Source organism: Tiliqua scincoides, chromosome 3, assembly GCF_035046505.1.
Source record: "Tiliqua scincoides isolate rTilSci1 chromosome 3, rTilSci1.hap2, whole genome shotgun sequence".
NCBI classification, from domain to species: Eukaryota; Metazoa; Chordata; class Lepidosauria; order Squamata; family Scincidae; genus Tiliqua; species Tiliqua scincoides.
Window position 1 is genome coordinate 11,558,291 of NC_089823.1, and position 22,891 is coordinate 11,581,181.

Below are 22,891 nucleotides of genomic sequence, written 5' to 3' on the forward strand. Positions count from 1 at the left end.
CAAGATCATAAACAGAAAATACCATGCATTACAGTGGACAGCAATCCTAGTATACACACTTACCTGGGAGTATGTCTCGCTGGACTCAAAGGCACTAGCTTCTGAATAGACTTGCATGGGATTACACTGTTAGTCCATCTAGCCCAGTAGTGAAGGCATGGACTGGCAACAGTTTGTGTGAGTTTCAGACTAGGTTTCTTTCCCTGCCCTACCTAGAAATGCTAGGGGTAGGGGATGTTGAACCTGGGACCTCTAACACTGAGCTACAGCCTCAAATACACAGAGTTGAAAATCCATGGAATTGTGGGTAAAGTGTTTGCTGAAACAGTCTTGATAATATCTTCTTTTTTACATCTTACTGGTAGGTTCCTATCCCATTACGAAGTTGGGTGGGCCACTGTGAGATACAGGAGGCTGGACCAGATGGGCCTTTGGCCTGATCCAGCGGGGCTCTTCTTATGTTCTGAGTTGCCAAACTAGACATGAACAGTGTTTTTAGTTCCAGATTACACAGAAATCAGGTGAGGTGGGTCCTGGTTAAATAACACAGGGAGTGCACGAATGGGGAGGGCATCTGGAATGAGGACTGCATCTGGAATTTCTGAGCTTAGAAAACAGGAGTTTGTAATGCTGACTACAAAAAAGCAGCAGGCATTGTAATCAGTGGCATAGCTAGAGGGGGTGCAAAGCACTAGGTTTTGCAGGAAACATCACACAGCATGCAAGGGGCCTGTTATGTATGTGAGTATTATCACCTGTGGGAAAAGCAACAGGTTATATGTGATTGGCTGTCCAATCAAGAGGGATGTAGGCTTGTTGGAGTTGTATATATATCTGGGGTATTTGTGTATGTGGGTGTGTGATTTTAACTCATTTGGAGTAGGAATAAACTATGATGGAACTTTTAATCAAGTCTACTGATGCGTGAGACCCACTATATAACACTGGCAACGAGGATGGGATACAGTCTGAGCAACTGGAATTATTATGAGAGCCACTATATAACAGGGCCCCTCCCCTTCAGAGCCCTTCCAGACCATATGCCTCCATTTTGTCCCTCCCCACCTGGAATGGCTCTGAGGGGGAGGGTTCCCTTCCATGCTGCAGTGAAGCTCCCTGCAAAACTTAGTGCTTTGCACCCGCTCTAGCTACACCACTGAATACAATGCACAATTTCTTCTCTGACTTGGATTTTAATCTGAGCCAGAGAAGAATTTCCCCTCCCACAGATCCAGCCCCTGATAAGGGGCTATACTTGAAACCTCTTGCAAATAAGGTATTCTCTCATTCGCTCTGGCCCACCCCTGCTTCCCGTCACCAAGGCAATATCTAATGTTAGCGCATCTCCTGCTTCCTCACTATCAAGTATCTTTCGGGGCTGCTTCAGGGGTGAGTCCAACACATTGTTTTGCTACCTCCTGTTTTTATTATGTTCTGGTCCTCTTCCAGTTCCTGTTTTTATGGGAGCAGGAAGAAAAGGTAGAGCAAAGAATTGTACCAGTGTTGCTCACATATCCATTAATGTGAACCACTCAGCCTATAAGAGATGAAAAAGGGCATGCATTATTTAGCATTCAAAAAACCCTATTAACCTCCCATCACTCAGCCTGACAGTGCGGTATGGGTCACCTGGGTTAACATACTTCAACAATATTAGAGGTAACTTCAGAATCCCTCCTCCCTCCCACACTAGATGCTCTTCTTTATGGACAATAGGGAGAGTGAAAGGGAGAGAGATAATTTTCCTTAACCCAGTGAATGACTTTCTTGTCAAGGGGGAAATAATGTAATGTGGCATGAATGTGGCACTGGTGTCTGTTGTTGGCAGCCTTCAGTCTTGAAAGATTATGGTATCATGCTCTGAATGGTGGTTCTGGAACAGCGTCTAGTGTGGCTGAAAAGGCCAATTCGGGAGTGACAATCCCTTCCACACCGGGAGCAAGTGCAGTCTGTCCCTGGTCTGTCTCCCTGGCTATGGGCCTTCCTTCTTTGCCTCAGACTGTTGGCCAAGTGTCTCTTCAAACTGGGAAAGGCCATGCTGCACAGCCTGCCTCCAAGCGGGCTGCTCAGAGGCCAGGGTTTCCCACTTGTTGAGGTCCATCCCTAAGGCCTTCAGATCCCTCTTGCAGATGTCCTTGTATCGCAGCTGTGGTCTACCTGTAGGGCGCTTTCCTTGCTCAAGTTCTCCATAGAGGAGATCCTTTGGGATTTGGCCATCATCCATTTTCACAACATGACCGAGCCAACGCAGGCATCTCTGTTTCAGCAGTGCATACATGCTAGGGATTCCAGCTCGTTCCAGGACTGTGTTTTTTGGAACTTTGTCCTGCCAGGTGATGCCGAGAATGTGCCGGTGGCAGCGCATGTGGAAAGCGTTCAGTTTCCTCTCCTGTTGTGAGTGAAGAGTCCATGACTCGCTGCAGTACAGAAGTGTACTCAGGACGCAAGCTCTGTAGACCTGAATCTTGGTATGTTCTGTCAGCTTCTTGTTGGACCAGACTCTCTTTGATGGCCTATTGTGCTTTGAACACGGAGTATTGTGATGTGCACCCTGTGGGGCCTACTCCTGGGTAAGTATGCACAGTACTTCCAAGTAAGCTGCCATTAGGATGCTTCCATGCTTTTTGGGGGGAATGCTGGAGGAATTTAGCCACCTAATTCTCTGCTTCGGAGGCTCCTGTCAAATCCTCCTGTTGAATTTCCGAGCAGAGGTTGAGGAGCCCCATCATGATTAAGCACACCTGCAGCCACATCAATCAAGACATCAGATGTGCTTCTTGCAACACATTAGACATGCTGTTCTTGTGGGAAATGCTGATGATTTTTTTAGGGCATTCTGACAGATGCTCTGCTCCTTGCAGACATGTCAGGCAGCCTGGCCAGAGGCCTCCTCTTCTAAATCCAGCTGGGTCTTCCAGCTTTTGTTAGTCTCCAAAGGTGAGTTAAGGTGCTTTGAGTTCTGCATCAAATCAAATGGCAAATGATTCTTCCACTTTAAAAAAAGAGGCCGAGCTTAGAGAAGTGTAGGGGTTATATTGGTCACTTGACTTTCTTATGAAGTGGAGTCTTAACATTCAGCTTCTACTGCTCATAACACACAGTAATATTATAAATAGGCCTGCCTACAAATTAAAGTTGTTTTTTGCCTGATTAACCAGGCTGCTTGAACTGATTAAGTGATCAATTAATCAATTTTCAGAACTCCAGCAGAATCCGGGCTACTTCTTTTTCAGGTGCAAAAAATTAAGAAAAGGAAGTTAGGCTGGGAATTAAATAGGCTACTCTGATGCCTTTGAACAGCTGGGTGGTGGGCAGAAAAAAAACAAGTGATGGTTTTTAATCTTCACATTTTTATAGCCTGCTCTCTCCAAGAAGCTGAGGATGGAAGTGAGGTGCAGCCTACCTGGGGTTATTTTAATTCTTTTCACATTTTTATACCAGCCTTCCTCCAAGGAGCTCAAAGTGGTATACACCTTGCTCACTCCTGTGTTCCTCACAACAACCCTGTGAGGTGGACTAGGCTCAGAGATAGTGACTGGCCCAAGTCACCCAGGAAGCTTCACAACCGAGCTGGGATTCGAAGCTGGGCCTTCCAGGTCTAAGCTGAAGGTGAAGCTGGGCCTTTCAGAACTGCTACACACCGCTGGTTCTCGTATGGTGAAACAAATGATGGCATAGATTTACATGTGTGAGTGTCTGCCTTCCTACAGTTGATACCATTAAAGACATTTCCAAACAGAAAGTGGCAACATGGCAAGAGATTGTTTGGGGGGAGAGGCTGGCACCAAGGATCAATGAAATTGAAGCTGAAGGACTGACTGATTCTGAGTGGCTGGCAATGTCATTTAAAGCCAGGGGTGGCATCACCGCATAAAGCCTTTGGTTTTGTTGACCCAGGAAATGGCCTTTACTTCCTGTCCCATCACAACCTTCACAGAAGCCTGCCAAGTTTTCCTAGTTGCCTAGAAAACCAGGACTATGTGGGGACTATTTGCATCAAATCTACTGTGACTTTGAAAGACACTCACAGTAGTAGCCAGAGCACCTGGATTGAAGTGAGGACTGTCCCACATGCAAATAAGGTGGGTAAGCTTCCCCTGTTGAATTTCTACTTCAGCTCATAAACATTAAGGGAAAGGGTGGCATCAGAACTCAGCTAGGTCACTGGCCAAGGGCCACACCCACTACATGGCCCACCCGTCAGGCTGAACCTTTGCTACCAATTTTTATTATTCATTTGATTTTCCACATTTATATATTGCCCTTCTTCCAAGGACAGTAGGGTGCAGTACCTAGTTCCTCCCCTCCCTTAGTTCTCACTGTCCTCCCTGTAAGGTAGGCGAGGCTGAGAGTGCCTCCCATAACGTCACCCAGGAAGCTTCATTGCTAAGCTGGGATTTGAACATGGATCTTCCTGGTTTAAGTCAGGACACCATCCTGGCTCTTGACTGATGGCCCAGTGCTCCATCCAGGGACAAACAGGGTGTGCCAAGTGGGATCCAGTGCAGAGATGTGTCTCAGGATGCCCAGCACTGGATCAGAGCCTCTGTTTGTCATTCTCCTTCTCTACAGAACAGCATCCTGCATCTTTTCCCCTGCCTTGTTGCTGACTGGGCATATTTTTCCCCCAGATGAGACGGGAACTGACCCTTCTTTCATTTACATCAGGAACTTCACAAAAGCCATTTCAAACTGTCTGGCTCTTAAAACTAGCATGCAAAATGAACCAGGGTAGGAAATAGAACTGTCTGTAGTCAGAATCAATGTGAAAGTGGGGGAAAAAGAAAAAGCAGAGAGAAGGGGGGGAGAGGGAGAGAGAGAGAGCACAAAATATCTCCAGGAGCCCAAGGCAGGCACAGAGACCCTGTGATAATGTGTCTGCGTTTCCCAAAGCCAAGAGGATTAAAGCTCCTCGTGCTTCACAGCAGGATCATATGATGTCCCCCTGATTCCAGCAAAAAAGGCAACACTTTTCAAGCAAATAGTTCACTTCCTAAAGGATGCTGTAACTGGTGACTTGTCACTCTTTTGTTTTCCAGGGAGCCTTTTGCAAATTCAGTGTAATGCTTCCTCCAAAGCAGGGTGCTTGACTTATGAAGCTGCTTTGGACTGAGTCAGACCCTTGGTCCAATTAGCTCAGCATTGTCTACTCTACACAGACTGGCAGCAGCTCTCCAGAGTTTCAACAAGAAACTTTCCCAGCCCTGCTTCCAGGTACCAGACACTGAAGTCAGGATCTTCTGTATGTAAAGCACAGGGTCTACCATTATAGCCTTTCCCCTATTGGGGGGGGGGGTCTTCTCCTCCCTTCATGGCAGCTGTAATAAGCCGTCTTTGTCCCCCCAAGTTCAAACCCAAGCCCATTTATTTGGATGGTACATGCAAACCTTGAGACTGACTACTATGTGGGCCACTACACATACTATATTTTTAGATGCGCACTTTAAGCATACAACTCAAAACAGTCAAGTGCAAATGCCATAGACATAGCTTTGCATACACTTGTCAGGGATGTGTGATTGACTGCAGCTGCCAGCTGGTTCTATTTGTGATGGCAAAAGTGGGTGTGTGTCTGCCTAATATGTGAAACTAAAGCATTTTCAAGCATTACATATCATTTTGAGTGGATATGCTTCTTCAGGGGCACTGATAAAACAAAGCAGAGTAAAATAACTCTTTGACAAGAGTTATTTTGAGATAGTGTGAAAATCTCCTTTGCCTTTTGGGTTCCCTGAATGACACTCTCCACTTGTAACATATTGAGCTAATGCCTTAAGAACATAACATAAGAACAGCCGCGCTGGATCAGGCCATAGGCCCATCTAGTACAGCTTCCTGTATCTCACAGCGGCCCACCAAATGCCCCAGGGAGATTAAAACGAGGGTGTCAAACTCATTTCATAAGAGTGGGCTGAATAGCTTCCACAGCACCTGCTGTGGCCAGAAGTGACATCATTAAGCAGGAGATTATGTCATTAAGTAGATGATGGCCAGAAATACCTAATTGTTCCCACATAGAAACTCATTACCTGCAAATGATAGAAGAAAAATATTGAAATCTTGATGGTATTTTCAAGATATGGGAGAGCCCAATTATCACAGGTCACCCTTTCATCAGTGCCACTTCTGCCAGTGTCACAGACGTCTGTCAGTGTCACAGACGAATAATTGTGGCTAAATTAGGATGGCTTTGGATGGGGTATACTGTAGATCAAAAGAGGTAGCCGGCCACTATAGTGGAGGCTGGATGTACATAAGGAATTGGTTGGGCAAAATGTGAGGATGGCTATTTCCATAATGCAGCTTTTTTTCTTTCGGGTCCGGAATGACAGGCTGTATACAATCTTGTCATATGTGGAATTTTCACTCATAAACCTCATAAAATGGGATAGAAACTTGGACCTGCAATCCTATGCACACCTAACTTCCATTGACCTCAGTGGGACTTGCTTTTGAGTATGCAATGCATAGGACTGCACTGTGTATTAATTAATTAATAATGCACATATTTATTTTAAACATTTAATACCCTGCTCTTCAATTTGAAACATACCCAGGGTGGCTTACAGTGACAATTAAAACAATAACAATACTGTATTTTAAAGGGCATAATTACTAAAAACAGTAGAATGGGGCTAACTCCCAGGAAAGTGTGGATAGGATTGGGCTGTCACTTGCAAACCTGAAGATCTATGATGACAGTTTCAAATGCAGACACAGAGGAAGGAAGCATGTCTCAGTTTGGCCCTGTTTTCACAGCATAATTTCATGCAAGACTTTCTGCATAGAAATGCACCTTAAATATCTCTAAAGAGAAAAATGGACCAACCTTCTCAGCTTTCAGATTTAGAGCATTCATTTCACTTAACAGGCTTAACTTGACTTGTACAATTTTTTTCCCATGGTACTCTTCAACCATCAGTCCTTATTCTTCAGCATATAAACCCAACAAGCCATTATGCCAACTATCCAAATTCCTGTGTGTGAGACCAGGAATTGCACCCCTCCCGACCGGCAAATCAAAAACGATCATGTGCTCAGCAGAAGACGGGGTTTATAGTAAGTCTCTGTATGACTGGAGCCAAAGAGGAAGGGGGGCAATGCTTACTTGGACGTAACCCAGAACATGTGATAATCAGATTAACAGAAAATTCTGTTGTGTTGTGGAAGGGATGGGAAATGACAGGGAAGCCAAATGATGTACAGGCAAGAATTGTGTAGGGAAATTTTTCCCACTGGAGGACAGGAAGGTCTTTCCTCCTAAGTGCAGTGATAGGGAGCAGAACTTGCTCACTGGTGGGCTGTGAATTCCCAGCTGCTGCAGTAGGATGTTCCTTTTTTCCATAGGATTCCTCCTTGGGATTCTCCCTCTGAGCTCTAGCCAGTTCCCCCGGGCATGTGCCAACTCAGCCAGTTTGCTGAGCAAGGAGTGCTGCCCACCTTGGCCTGGAGATGGCTCCCCCTGTGGAGAGCTTTCTGGTAGGGGTTCCTGCAGAGAGATCCTTCTTTCAGATGCTCCTTTTGGGCCTCAGTTCCCCTTCTCTGGAGTGGATGACCGGGAGGACTGGCCCTCTGTGTTCTACAACAGGACGTGCCAATGTTCCAGAAACTTCATGGGATTCAACTGCGGCGATTGCAAGTTCAACTTTGCAGGCCCGAACTGTACTGAGAGACGGCTGCGGGTGAGGAGAGACATCTTCCATCTGAGTGCCAGAGAAAAGTACCAGTTCCTTGCCTACCTCAACTTGGCCAAGCACACAACTAGCCGGGACTTTGTCATTGCCACCGGCACGTATGCTCAAATGAACAACGGCTCGACTCCCATGTTCCAAGACATCAACAATTATGACCTTTTTGTCTGGATGCACTATTACGTCTCTCGGGACACTCTGCTTGGTGGCACCAACGTATGGCGGGATATCGACTTTGCCCACGAGGCACCAGGCTTCCTCCCCTGGCATCGGGTCTTCTTGCTTATGTGGGAGCATGGCATCCGGAAGCTCACTGGGAATGATAACTTCACCATCCCGTACTGGGACTGGCGAGATGCTGAAAGCTGTGACGTCTGTACAGATGAGTACATGGGAGGCAGGCACCCTACAAACCCAAACTTGCTCAGCCCTGCCTCTTTCTTTGCTTCTTGGCAGGTAGGCACAGGCAAGTGTGGAGTGGGCTATCACTGGCTGTTACACATGATGGTAATGTGGAAATGCATTAAACCCATGAATACTAGCTGTCGGGGAGCAACAGTGGGGGATGGCCAGTGCCTTGAACTTCTGGTTGCATCTGGTTGGCCACTGGGGGAAGCAGGATGCTACAACAGATAGACCTTTAGTCTTTCAGCAGTAATTCTGTGAAGTTGCATGCAGTAATACCTACAACAGGCTTTGGGCTGGTGTATGATCGCAGAATTGCACTGTGTTTCTAATCTGCTTTTCTACAGAGATACTGTGAATATCTGTGATTTTCCTGCTCCAGGTGTTTGTATATTTGCCGTCATAGCTGAGAATCTCAAACAGGCAGCTGGCTTGAGAATATTTAGTTTCTCCCCCTTTTCTCTAACCATAATTCTCAGGATGGCTTCTAACATATTTAAAATGCAATCCAATATAATAATAACTGTCAGTACTAAATTTTATCTAAACACAAACCACCGGCAGATTAGAATTCACAGCAAAGTCAATTAATCAGACAGTTTACTACTTAGACAATGCCAAAAGTCTAAAGAGGCAACAGCAGAGTTTTTACCTGGTTGCTAAAAGCCCTTAGTGTGGGTGACAGGTGACTGGACATAAGAAAAAAGTTCCATAAAAGAGATGCTTCTATCTGTGGTAGACAGCATGGTATATGAGCAGTGATTTTCAATGAAGGTTCCATAGGTGTGCTGTGGGACTTTGGGGGGCGCTCACTTATTAGTAGGGCCATTGGGGGGTTTAGAAAGATGCTCTTTACACTCTCACACAACACCAGAGCCAGGGGACATCCACTAAAATTGAGTGTTGGGAGAGTTAGGACAGACAAAAGAAAATATTTCTTTACTCAGCGTAATTTACTGAGTAATTACTCAGCGTAATTACTTTACTCAGTAATATTTCTTTACTCAGGGCAGGAGGTCTGGTCTAGAGGGTAGAGCCTCCGTCTCCCTGAAGATAACACCCACAAGGTCGCCAGTTCGAGGCCACCGGCACCGTGCGACCTTGAAGCAGCTGACAAGCTGAAGCGGAGCTATTCCATCTGCTCTGAGCGTGGGAGGATGGAGGCCAGAATGTGCGACCAGATCAAGAAAGAAACATCTGAATGTTGTGGTTCTTGAAAGAAAGAACCTTCTTTCAATTGTAAAAATCCCTATTTAATAAGGGATTTGGATAAGCCTGCCTATGTAAACCGCCTTGAATGGAGTCTTGAATAAAGACCAAGAAAGGCGGTATATAAATACCTGTTGTTATTGTTGTTGGTCTGTGGATCTCCTTGCCACAGGAAGTGGTGTTGGTATCTTGCCTAGATGCCTTTAAGAGGGGATTGGACAAATTTCTGCAGGAAAGGTTCACCACGGATTACAAGTCATGATAGGTATGTGCAAGCTCCTGATTTTAGAAGTAGGCTACCTCAGAATGCCAGATGCATGGGAGGGTACCTGGGCGCAGGTTTTATCTTGTTGTCTTGTGTGCTCCCTTAAGCATTTGGTGAGCCACTGTAAGATACCCGAAGCTGGACTAGATGGGTCTTTGACCTGATCCAGTGGGGCTCTGCTTATGTTCTTATGTGCTCTCAACAGCAGTGAGGCGTGCCTTGTCAATTGTCAAAAAACTGATAGTGTGCCTTGATAATTTTAGTGCCTTCTCAGGTGTGCCGTGAACTGAAAAAAGTTGAAAATCACTGCATTAGAGGGTCAGACTAGAAGTAGGGAGGCTCGAGTTTGAATCTCCACACAACCATGAAGCTTGCTGTATAATCTTGGGGCAGTTGTGCAAGATTCTCTGTCTTGTAAAGATAAAAAGATCTAACAGGATACCTGTAGCATAGCTAGAGGGGGGGCCAAAACGTACTGCAGGCACCACAATGCGCTGTGTAAGAGGCCCCTCCTACTCACCACTGGAGCCATTCCAGGCAGCAACAGCAATACGCAAGCGCTTGTAGGACCAAACACACGGGAGACACCATTTGGTTCTGCGCGTGCCTGTGTGTTGCCGCTGCAGTCCGGAATGGCTCCAATGGGCACTGGGAGGGGCCACTTACATGGCACATTACAGCACCTCCACTACTTACCATTCTTGCCCCCCCCCCCTCTTGTTAAACCACTGCAGGATAGAAAAGTCCTGCAAGAAAAGTCCTGCTGGACCAGGTTTAAAGACACATTTAGTCCCGCATTCTGTTTTTCACAGTGGCTCACTAGCTACCTGCAGCAACTACTACCCTGCACATGCCCGATCTTGTCTGATCTCGGAAGCTAAGCAAGATCAGGCCTGGTTAGTACTTGGATGCTATAGACTTATACCATAATCTTTCGAGACTGAAGGTTGCCAACCAACCACTAGGTACCTCTAGGAAGTCAAACTTTCTCCTGCCGTTGCTCTCCTGCAACTGGCATTTAGAGTCATACTGTCACTGGACTTGTCTGTTGGCAACTGAAAGGTGGTTCTGGCACAGCGTCTAGTGTGGCTGAAAAGACCTATCCGGGAGTGACAATCCCTTCCACGCCGGGAGCAAGTGCAGTCTGTCCCTGGTCTGTCTCCCTGGCTATGGGCCTTCCTTCTTTGCCTCTTTGCCTGAGACTGTTAGTGTCTCTTCAAACTGGGAAAGGCCATGCTTTGGGGATACCTTTTGGGATACCTGCAGTCAGGTTGCAGTCCTAAAGATACTTACCTGGGAGTAAGTTCCATTAAACTCAGTGGGGCTTACTTCTGAGTAGACATGCATAGGATTGTATTGTAAGGCTATGATCTTAAGGACACTTACCTGGAAGTAAGAGCCATGCAAACCAGTGGGGCATTGTTCTGAATAAGCATGCTTTGGGTTAGTCTATATCTGTGCTTATACTGGATGGAGCCATCAAGTTAGGAGTGCTGAATGACCAAACTATGGAAGCACAGCATGAGCTTTCAGCAAGCAATAAAGGAAGAGACTTTTTTTTTCCCCCTCAAAGCCAAGATTTTGGGAATGAATCAATTAAACATATACCTTAATGCAACCGAAAAGGTTTCAGGAATGCCCAGGGCAACCAGCTGTTCAGTTAGCATTGTTTTATTGCCAGAGAATGTTGCAGGTCTTATGAAGAAAGATGGCCACAATTAAGTGCTTGCTAGAGCTGCTGTGTGTTTTCAAAGGTTCTTGAAAAACCAAGCCAAACCAAAGAAATCCGGAGGCCTCGGGACATGTACCAATTCTGAAATGAGCAAATAAAGCCAATGGGGAAAAATGACCCATTCAAATAAAAAAACACCATCAAAGGCTTTAAAATGAAAAAAAGGATCCTATATGGCCTCCATGATTAGATCTATGGGTTGCAAACTCTGTTCTGGGGAATCCTGTTGTTCCTTGAAAATGTACAGCCGAATCAAGTGCGCCGTCACAAAGATGCACAAGACATGTTGCAGCAGCATAGAGGCCCATGGCACAAGCAGTAAGGCTGCACCGGCAGGGAGACTCTCCAGTGCGCAACAGGAGGGCTGAACAGGGGGAGGCATTATGGGGTGGGGGAGGGCAGAGAAGGGGGCAGTTCAGGCCCAGGAGTGGGTGGAACGGCAGCCACTGCTACTGCTGCATCCTATCCCCCCTCCCTCGTCTGAAAATCCAACATGCATTTGTGCCAACGGGTTTTACTGTTGCACATCTGAGTAACCCCATAGAGGCTGCTGGAGCTTTACCCAGGTTAAGGTACAAAAGTTCCTTTCCCCCAGAGAGACCTCCAGCAGCCTGTGGTCCTATGCTGGATGATGCACTAGCCCTGCTGGGTCACAGTGCATGTCTTTTGATAGGGTTGGGCTGTTTGCGAGGGGATGGGAAGCTCAGTAATGGCAGAAAACATTCTCTGAAAGATAGTTTGCCTCATTCTGCTATGGGTATTCCCCAGGCCACGTGCTGCTGCAAAGGTTTTCGGGGTTACACTTTCAGTTTAGGTCAGACAACGATAAAGTTTTTGTACTTCGGCAAACCTGAACTCCACCTGATGCTCCAACTAAACTGTATACGTGTCCTCTAGAACTGGGGTCTCCAAACCCTGGCCTGGGGGCCAGATGTGGCCCAAAGCAAGCCTATATCTGGCCCGCGACCAGCCTCTGATCCCCTCTGGCCCAGCTGACCAAACACAACCAGAGTTGTGCTTGTGGGGTGGGGGAAATGGAGGGTCCATTTAAGTGTGTGCTTTATTTCTTGGGCTGTGTTTGTGCTTGGAGAAGTCCTGGACATTTGAGCCCATTCATTCATGAATCATTCATTCATTCATCTAAGTTCCGTCTCTAATATATTTATTTAAATGTTATATTTAATTTTTTTTTTCCGGCCCTCGACACTGTGCCAGATATTTGATGCGGCCCTTTGGCCAAAAAGTTTAGAGACCTCTGCTCTAGAACATGCCCCACAATCCTCTGTAACAGATAGGATCGTAGAGTTGGAGGTGGCCTTGTCAACTATCTAGGGCAGCATTTTGATTATTTCAGGAAACCTAGAACTGAAGCAGCCCCATCCGATGGACGTAAGAAAAGTCCTGCTGGGCCAGGTTAAAGACACATTTAGTTCAGCATTCTGTTTTTCACAGTGGCTCACTAGCTAACTGCAGCAACTATTACCCTGCACATGCCTGATCTTGTCTGATCTCGGAAGCTAAGCAGGATCAGGCCTGGTTAGTACTTGGATGGGAGACCACCTTGGAATACAGAGTGCTGTAGACTTATACCATAGTCTTTTGAGACTGAAGGTTGCCAACCAACCACTAGGTATCTCTAGGAAGTCTCCCGCCGTTGCTCTCCTGCAACTGGCATTTAGGGTCATACTGTCACTGGACTTGGTGGCAGCACATAGCCATCATGACTAACAGCCATTGACAGGCCTGTCCTCCATGACTTTGTCAATCCCCCTTTAAAGTCGTCCAGCTAATGGCCATCGCCGCACCCTGTGGCAACCAATTCAACAGGCAAATTATGCACTGTGTGAAGAAGTACCCTAAATACCTTGCCAGCCATTTTCATTGGATGACCCCTGATTCTGCTTGTGAATGCATCATTTTATAGGCCTCAATCAGGCACCTGATTGTTCAACTTCTGGAGGGCAACCCAATTCTATGCTTCCCAGTGCTTGCTGGAGCAGCGGTGCCAAAGCGGCTACTGCTGTATCCAGAGGGCACCAGAAGCCGCTGGAAGTCTTCTCAGGGGGTGGGGATTTTTGTTCCCTTCCCCCAAGGAACATCTAGCCCTGTCAGTGGGTCTCCTCATGTCTGTGCCAGCTCTTTGGCTGGTGCAGATGTGAGAGCCTCCATGCTGGGCCTTCTGGCCTGACACAGAGTTCAAGATCCAGCGGAGCAGGGCTCCACCAGTACCCCCCTCCTGCCCCAATTCCACCCCCCAGAGGCCACACCGCCACCCTGCAGTTTCACTGCCTGCAGTGTGTCCTCCTGCCGGTGCTGGGTCCAGCACGTGACTAGCACCAACCCAGCACCAGCACTCCCTACTCTCCAGTTATACTCTCCAGTCATACTCTCTCTACGGCTCAGCGCCAGCACTAGGTAAGTATAGACTTGGGCCCTAAATAACTCAAGTGAGAAGTTGTGCAGAGTTCTTTGAAAGACAAGGTTACGTGGCAAGAAAAATTCCTGCAAGGTAGACAGTTTGAAGACCACTATTTGAAACAGAGACACCTGCGTTGGCTTGGTCATGTCGTGAGAATGGATGATGGCCGGATCCCAAAGGATCTCCTCTATGGAGAACTCGCGCAAGGAAAGCGCCCTACAGGCAGACCACAGCTGCGATACAAGGACATCTGCAAGAGGGATCTGAAGGCCTTAGGAGTGGACCTCAACAGGTGGGAAACCCTGGTCTCTGAGCGTCCCGCTTGGAGGCAGGCTGTGCAGCATGGCCTTTCCCAGTTTGAAGAGATACTTGGCCAGCAGTCTGAGGCAAAGAGGCAAAGAAGGAAGACCCATAGCCAGGGAGACAGACCAGGGACAGACTGCACTGGCTCCCAGTGTGGAAGGGATTGTCACTCCCAAATTGGCCTTTTCAGCCACACTAGACGCTATTCCAGAACCACCTTTCAGAGTGCGATACCATAGTCTTTCGAGACTGAAGGTTGCCAACAACATTTTAAATGTTAACCTCAAATGGAAAGTCTTATGACGCTGAAGGAAAATGGCTGAGAGTTTCCAAGTGGAAAGGAATTCTACTGTAATTGAACTTTTATTTGTTTGTTTGTTTGTTTGCACTTTGTTTTAGTTCGGTTTTCTACACTTTACAGTCCAACTTTCAAATTTAAAATTCAAATGTCAAAGCAACAGAAACCAATTACAAGAGAAATTACAATATTTTGATTTCCAGTTCATAGTTCATGCCCCTGTCCATGCATCGCATCCAGCTGTTGTTAAGCATCTTTACACCCCATTGGCTTCCACGTGGGAGAGATAAGCATGTGCTTAACTTTCTCACTGAAATCAGCAGGTTGGAAAACTGCTTAACACTGGCTGGATTGCTCCTGCCCATCTGTACCTGTTAGAACGGAGACATAAGTGGTATGTGCTTGATGTCATATCCTGAAATGAAGAGCAAAAGAGAGTGAATGAAAACAGGGGTGATGTGGAAACCACAAAGCACAGAAACAGAAACACAGTGGTATGTAGGTCATGGGAAATAATCTTCCATGGAAACCAGGGATACCATTTAGGGAGGGCAGGGGGCCAATCCCTACCCATATTTCTCAGACTACAGAGATTTATTACATTAGGTGCAATTATCTTTGGTGCTGATGGGAGTGGGGTTTTTCCTTCCCCCCGAGAAGCTAAAGGGAAGCAATCTGGATCCAGACATTGATGGGGTAGACTAAAAGCATCCTTACTGCCCCATCCTTCTGATCCACAATGACCTGCTGCTATTTAATATTAAATATAACACGGCCATACTTAGAGGATTGCTGAACTGGGTAGCTGATCACGCTTTCCCAGTTTAACCTACATAACTTGTGCCCAGATTTATTCATGCCAAAATAACGGAGAGACGAAAAATAAATAAGATTGACATTTTGGGGCCATCCTTTCGGATCATTTTGATCCTTCTCACACTGACGCATCCTTGAGTTCAGTGGGAGCTTCTGGGATTCACAGCAATTGTGTAAAACGGAAAAGGAGAGAGGCTCGCCTGGATGTTGTGGAAGCCGCAGAGCAGCTGCCCCGCATGCCAGGAGGCTGTCAGGCAAATAACAAAATGAATAAAGGGTGAATGAGGAAGGCTGGAGGCTTTTCAGGGTGCTGTAGAAACTGCATTGGCAAATAAGCAAAAGTATTAAGTGTGCCTCTTTAAAAGCAAGAGGGGAACCCCCCCCCCATGCAAGAGACTAAAGAAGAAGAAAAAAGTGTAATAAAAAATATTACACTTTATTTAAAGTGTAATAAATGAATGACAGTTACACAGGAGACAAACCTGGGAACACCTGAGATGTTGTTGTTGTTGATGTTGTTGTTGGGGGGGGGGATGTGAAGTGTCTATTTCTAACTCAGCTTCTCTTCCTCTAATGAAAGGAGAACGTACCCTCGAGAAGTTGCCATGGAAACTGGGATAATTGTGAATGCTGAAATGCTGACTTCTTCATCCCCCCCCCACACCTTTTACTTACCCACAACAACTGCTGTTACTCCTTAGCCAAGCGCATTTGAATTTTCTTCGTGTTTACAATCTTAAGAGGTAACTCCTGACCGATTTTCATGCTCTTGCCATCAAAGCTGTTGGAAGCTATTTGCATTGCCCACCCCCCTTCTTATAAGTGCCAGCCTTTGAAAACTTTTATGAGAGTCGTACAAGGGATGGACCCACATGGCTGGTAGGGCTGGCTCAAAAGGTTTTCGAACCCGAGGCTGAGAAGTGCCTAAATTGCACCTTACCCATGGTTTAAAAACTGCTCTGATAAATTCAACAGCCATGTGAACCCCCCTCTTGAATAGGGTCCAGAATCCGACAGCTGAGGTCCAAGCTAGATATGACTTTGGTCATTTGGACCAGAACACGGGGCCAAGTGTTAGGTCTCTCCCCCCACACTGCAGTCCCAGACCAGACCAGGGGCCCACATAACCACTGTTTACCAGATCCTGATGGGGCAAATTGCATTTGTAGCATACTGTTTTACATGGCCTTTAAGCAGCTGCCTTGCTCTGTTCAAAGGCGGTCATGTTGCTGGCTATAGGTGACCATCAGGGCAGGGTGACCAGATGTCATAACCACAAAAGAGGACAAGGCACCCCAAAGTGTAGGTTATAAAAAAAAATGTAGGACATGGCAAAATTGAAGTTGAAAACACTTGCATATTGATTTCATGTGGTTAATTTAAACTGGGCAGCAACTGTTACCCTGCACATCCCTGATCTTGTCTGATCTCGGAAGCTAAGCAGGGTCAGGCCTGGTTAGTACTTGGATGGGAGACCTCTTGGGAATACCGGGTGCTGTAGGCTTATACCATAGTCTTTCGAGACTGAAGGTTGCCAACCAATTTAAATTGGGGTGTCAAACATAAGGCCCGGGGTCCAGATGCAGCCCGCAGAAGCTTTTTATCTGGCCCTCAGGCTCTCAGCTGCTGTACACTTCTGCTGAAAAGGCAACCCACATGAAAATTGGGCTCTCCCATATCTTGAAATATGTTCAAGATTTGCGCATTTTCTCTTCTGTCATTTGCAGCTAATGAGTTCCTAAGTGAGAAAAGGTGCTTATTTTTTGTTATGACCTGTTTAATGACATCACTTCCTGCTTAATGACATCAGTACCGGCCCTCAACAGGCATGATGAATGCTATTCGGCGTTCTGTATGAAATGAGTTTGACATCCCTGGTTTAAACACTGGATAAATTATTATTAAATTTAAAGCTATCATATATATAATTTATTAGTTGCAAGAAGGCTACGCAGTGCCTGCTCACAGAGCAAAGGAGGACATTGATGTTCTTTTCCAGGATACAAGGCTAAAAAAGAGGACATATCCTGGAAAAAGAGGACGTCTGGTCACCCTGCATCAGGGCTGCGTAATGCTGATGTGAAAATTTCCCACATAATACCCCTTGGCACATACCACATGGCAACATTCAAGAATTTTTGGAGTGGGGGAAATTTGGTAGGAAAATGCAACACCACTGAATTGGCCACCTAGTAACTGGGCTTAATTTAATAGGATTTCCTACTAACCTGAAAAGAGATCCAGCCAGCCTTTCCCCAGCTATAGGTCACCTCTTAGAATTTATTGTATGAAAACCAGGAATTTGACCTGGTTACTAGCTTTTGTTTTCCCTTACAGTAAAGCTGGAGTATTTTGAATAAAATTCAGTAGCATTGTTCACTTACAGTACTACCTCATGCATGCTTAGTTAGAAGTAAATCCCATTGCATTCAATGGGGCTTTCTCCCAAGGAAGTGTACATAGAGTTGCAGCCTTGGTGTGCATGTTTAAACCATATATCCCACACATGCACACAAAGGCACTACATTGTTGAGATCATTTCACTACCCACTACACACATATGATTCTGTTACCCTGCACATGCCTGATCTCATCTGATCTTGGAAGCTAAGCAGGGTCAGGCTTGGTTAGTACTTGGATGGGAGACCTCCTGGGAATACCAGGTGCTGTAGGCTTATACCATAGTCTTTCGAGACTGAAGGTTGCCAACCAGCTGCCCTCCTCCCCTTTAGTGGCATCGCTAGGGGGTTGTAAACCACACTGGGTGACACACTTGGGTGTGTGCGTGTGTGCATGTGACACCACTACTGGCCAAAATGGTAAAATCTTGGTATTTTCGAATAATACCATCATGTTATATATCGTTTGATGCGTAATTCAATGCTGAACGCAATGAAATGAACCATGCTGAAATATCTGTATTCTATCGAAAGGTATAGCCAAATAATCAGAAGAGGGAAACACTGCATTATGTAACAAAAAGTGCATTAACTTAACTCAAAACTGACCAACGAGACGGATTGTTCCGAGAGTCAATGAGGTGTTATTATGACACAGCATGCAACCAGAAAGGTGTTAGTATGAGTCAGCTCTCATTTCTTTGTCTCGGTGCTAGTACAAGAACTCTTATTCAGTTGTGTGAGTGTCATCAAGTTAGCCACTGATTTTTTGTGGCTACTGTTTTGTTGGGTGACTTTTACTGTTAAGTATTAAAACAAACAAATAAATAAAGTTAATTGGGTGACACCAACCCTAGTGATGCCACCGCATTTAGGCTGTGCGTATGATATAATTTATTCTGTATGGTCTGGTATGGGAGGAGGTCCATCATGGGGGCGACAGCATGAGCTCTCACACTGGGTGATGCAATCCCTAGGGACGCCTCTGCCCCCCATCATGGGTTGAGAAGCAAGGTAGTAACAAAGGAACAAGGAGACTGTAGGAATTGTTTTTTCATGCCCTTCCATCTTTGGTCTTCTGATTTCCCCCATGGCGTGGTACTCAAATCTTTGAAATCAAGAGTTGTACCACTCATAAGAATACGTGGATGTGCCCCCTCTGAAACACCTCTTGGTTCAGTCCTGTTTAATGCTCATCTTATTAATGCTCATCTTATTTAATGGTCATCCATACTAATGGAGGAAGAACCAGGAACCTAATCACTGTCTTCACTTCTAGTCTCCATATATTCCCTTGAACCTGTTCACTGCACCTGCAAACTGCCTGCAGGTAGCCTTTCTCTATTTAATTACGGACCCTGCGTGTCACATCGTAGCAACAACATCACACCAAATTTTGGCATCCACATTTCAGTTTTCAAATTGTCAAAGGTGTGATATGAGCTGTGGTTTTCCACATGCAGATTTACAATGTGAAAATTGGGGGCAAGCCTGTGTATATTTGAGCAACATGTGCGCTCCCCCCCGTATGAGATGCCTTACCTGTTCAGAATCTTTCTGCCCAGTAATGTGTTTAGAAAATATCATACACTTGTACCTACATCAGCAACAGTTGCCTTTGCAGTAGGTAATTTCCAACTTTCAAAAATGGAAGAGAAAGAAACCTTTAGCAGTTGCTAAGAAATAGTTATACAATAGTCACTGTATCCACCTTCACTAATGAATCCAGCGGAGCTAGTGTCCCTTCTTCATGGTGTGATCTCATGCTGTCGGGTGTGTGTGAGAGGGAAGGAGAGAGAGAGAGAGAGAGATTGAGAGAGAATAACACAGCCACCTGGGGAAAATTGTATGGATCTTTCTCATGCACTCTGGAATCCACCTGGAGAGTGATGATTCGGTGAGACAGACACCCAGGATCAGTCTTACCCATGTGGTCATCTTATTCACACATGCTCTCATGCAGTGCAAGATCTCACCACAGAGAAACACTTATGCTATAGGGAGCATGAGCAGTGCTATTGTCATGATACTGGGGGCTCTGGGGAACATGTAGTATTGGACACTACCAAGGCCACCGGTAGCAATGATTCAGGGGCTGGGCTGGCCAAGTGGGCCTTTTGATGGATGTGGGTCCTTGGCTGGTGCCTGACCTGGCTGACCTTTGGTGCTACACCTAAGCATGGATGAAAGGGGCCAAGGACTGAAGAAACTGTGGAAACACTGTTACAGAATGACTAGAAGAGATGTAGAGGTGGGTGTTCCTTGGGAGAGTCAGAGCTGTGCCAAAGAGAAATGCTGTTGTCATACCAACCCCATATAAATATCACATGTGGTCTTTCTTTTTTGCAATAATTCTGACAGTGAAAGGGGAATGCATCTGAAATCGATGCAATCTGTAATGGAGAAATGTGCTAAGGCCCACTCCCAATGTGTATTCTGTGGGGAAAATACATTGTGAGTTACATCCATGAGTTTCAACTCACATCCTTGGGTTTCAACTCATGTGGGATTTGCAACCACATGTTCACTGCAGTCCAGGGCTTTCTTCATGGCCAAAGACAAAACTGTACTGGTTCCTACTGCCGTGCTGCTAGTCAACCTTCAGCAGACTTCATTTGTTTGCTGGAATCTCAGCAGTGGCATAGCTAGAGAGGGTGCAAAGCACTAGGTTTTGCATGGAGCCTCTCCACGGTGTACAAGGGCCCTCTCCCTCCCCTTCGGAGACATTCCGGACAGGGGGAGAAACGAAGGCATTCTCTTCTGTTTTGACTCCCCACTCAGAATGACTCCAAAGGGGAGAGGCCGCTTGCACGCCATGGTGAGGCTCCCTGCAAAACTTAGTGCTTTGCACCCCCTCTAGTTATGCACTGAATTCCAGGAGTGCTTACCTGCTGAAAGGGGTGGAATTTTCCTCTTGAGGCTTTGCCCTTCTGAGAGCAGGAAATATGCTGGGTCGTGTAATATATTAGACTTGATGCTACCATAGTATGTGACTGCATTCGGGGAAATGTTGTAGACCTGTACTTTTAACAAGTTACTATGTATAATCTAGACCAGACCTCCTGGTCTAGAGGGTCAGGAGGTCTGGTCTAGAGGGTAAAGCCTCTGCCTGCCTGAAGATAACATCCACAAGGTTGCCAGTTCGAGGCCACCGGCACCGTGCGACCTTGAAGCAGCTGACAAGCTGAAGCCGAGTGATTCCATCTGCTCTGAGCGTGGGAGGATGGAGGCCAGAATGTGAAGCCAGATCGGAATGAAACACCTGAATGCAGTGGTTCTTGAAAGAAAGAACCTTCTTTCAAATTGTAAAAATCCCTATTTAATAAGGGATTTAAATAAAGCCTGCCTATGTAAACCGCCTTGAATAAAGTCTTGAATAAAGACCAAGAAAGGCGGTATATAAATACCTGTTGTTTGTTGTTGTTGTTGTTGTTATAATCTTTTAACAATGATAGTAAATGGGACTAACTCCTGAGTAAGTGTGGGAAGGATTGCAGCCTAGGATTGCTAAAAATTTTCCTGCTTGATGATGCCACTTCCGGCCATGACATCACTTCTGGTGGATCCTGAGAGATTCTCATTCTAAAAAGTGGGTCCTGGTGCTAAATGTGTGAGAACCGCTGATGTCGGATTCTCCCAAAAGGAAACCCCTTTCCAAAAATGGGCTCCCCTCCATTTCCAAGCAGGAAGATTCCCTTAGAATTAATCAAAGTTCATTTTTTTGTGACTGATTGGGTGGTTTCCCAGGGCAGCCTTCCCATTCAGAAATGAGCTGGTTATCCATGCAAGCCACTATCCAAATTAATCACCTTGCACAATTAATTTGCATTAAATGGAGACTGGTTGAGTGCATCTTTGCTTCTCTCCACACCTTTAAAATGTTGGGGACCCCACATGCCACATGCACTGCTTTTATGTGTTTTTCTTTGTAAACCAATTCTAAATTGCTTCCCTTTAGCTACTTGGGGGGAAAAAGACACAAATAACCTGGATTATGAATAATAGGTTTTAAAGAATTACTTCTTTACCGTATTCGATCATTCCACCAAGATATAAAAATGTGCTAGGCCAGGAAGTGAACATGAGAACCTGGGGGGGGGGGCCTTCTTGGAACCAGAAGGTGACAAATTTCTGTGCAGTGAAACAGCTGAATGTGTTTCCATGGGGAAGCTGAAGCTAATCACTCCATAAAATTCCATCAGGGATCGGACATCCATATGGGAGTCAACCTTATCCAGGGCTAAGCTGTATAGTGATGCACTTTGAGAAGGAATTGAGAATTCTCCAGCTTCAAGGGCTAAACTAAAGCCTCCTCCTGGACAACGATTATAGTGACATTTTAATGAGAGCAGATTATGGTACATCTGGCTGCTCTTGGACTTCTGTCAATCCATCTGGGGTTGATCAGTTATGGAGAGGGGATGCCCAATACTACTGACTACAGGTCCAAACCTGTAAATAGATGTGTTTTATTCTGTTCCCTTGAATCTCTTGATAGCCAACAGAATTCTCCTCTATAACATTTTTCTTTACTCATATGCTAACCACATTCTCCTATCTCCACTATGGTATCTCCACCACGCTGGAAATCTTTTGGTGGTCCATTCAGTGGCATAGATTGAGGGGGCACAAAACACTAGTGCTAGCACTAGTACTACACGACTGGGTCCACTCCCACCATCTGTTGAGTTAAGGCCACTGCAGAAATATTTTATTTTTCTCTCTGGGGTGGCTCCTATAGATTTGATCACCTTTTGAAGTTTGTTACGTTCATAACAGTAACTTGATGGTGAAGCTGTTAAGATACATATGCATTTTAAAAAGAGAGGAAAAGTGTTTTTCATAGTTAAAAGAGAACCTATATAAAAGCATATTTATTTGTGATTGTTATACCAGAATGCAGTTGGGGATGTGCATTTGAATTGAAGAGGAAGTGAAATGGGGCAGATGGCCACATCCTTTGGGCCAAACCAGCTGTGACAACAGGGTTCTGTGTTTGATGCTCCTGGTTTTGTTTTCTGTATAAAAAAAAAAAAAAGAAAGAAAGCAGTAGTGGTGGTGGGGAATTGGATTGATGCTGTAATGTGGGGGGGGGGGGAATAATTATTTGCATGGCTGACTCAATAACTGATGCCTGAAGTAGTGTACCAAATGCTTCCCCCTCTTAGATGGCACCAGCTTCTGCTTCTCCCAGTTCCTCTACTGGAAAAGAAAGGGGTGGGGCAGAGCAGAAGAGGTAGTGTGAAAGAAAGCAGAGTGGTGGAGTAGGTGGACTCCTAGACAGACCAGCCCCGATACTTTACTCCCAGACCAATTCCACAAAGTAACCCCCCACCAAAAGCTCCCAGTGGAGA

At 45.7% G+C, this 22,891-nt stretch overlaps 1 protein-coding gene and 2 pseudogenes across 1 annotated transcript in view; all 3 read left to right on the forward strand.

Annotated features, from left to right (window-relative positions):
* Positions 1-7,328: 7,328 nt before the first annotated feature.
* The window catches only part of TYR (tyrosinase), a 62,213-nt gene continuing 46,650 nt past the window's right edge, over positions 7,329-22,891 (forward strand). Inside the window, exon 1 of the mRNA XM_066621694.1 lies at positions 7,329-8,147. Within this exon, the coding sequence (XP_066477791.1) occupies positions 7,329-8,147 (819 nt within the window). The remainder of the gene's footprint in view (positions 8,148-22,891) is intronic.
* Positions 16,526-16,642, forward strand: LOC136646348 (5S ribosomal RNA; annotated as a pseudogene).
* LOC136646871 (5S ribosomal RNA) lies at positions 17,695-17,813 on the forward strand (annotated as a pseudogene).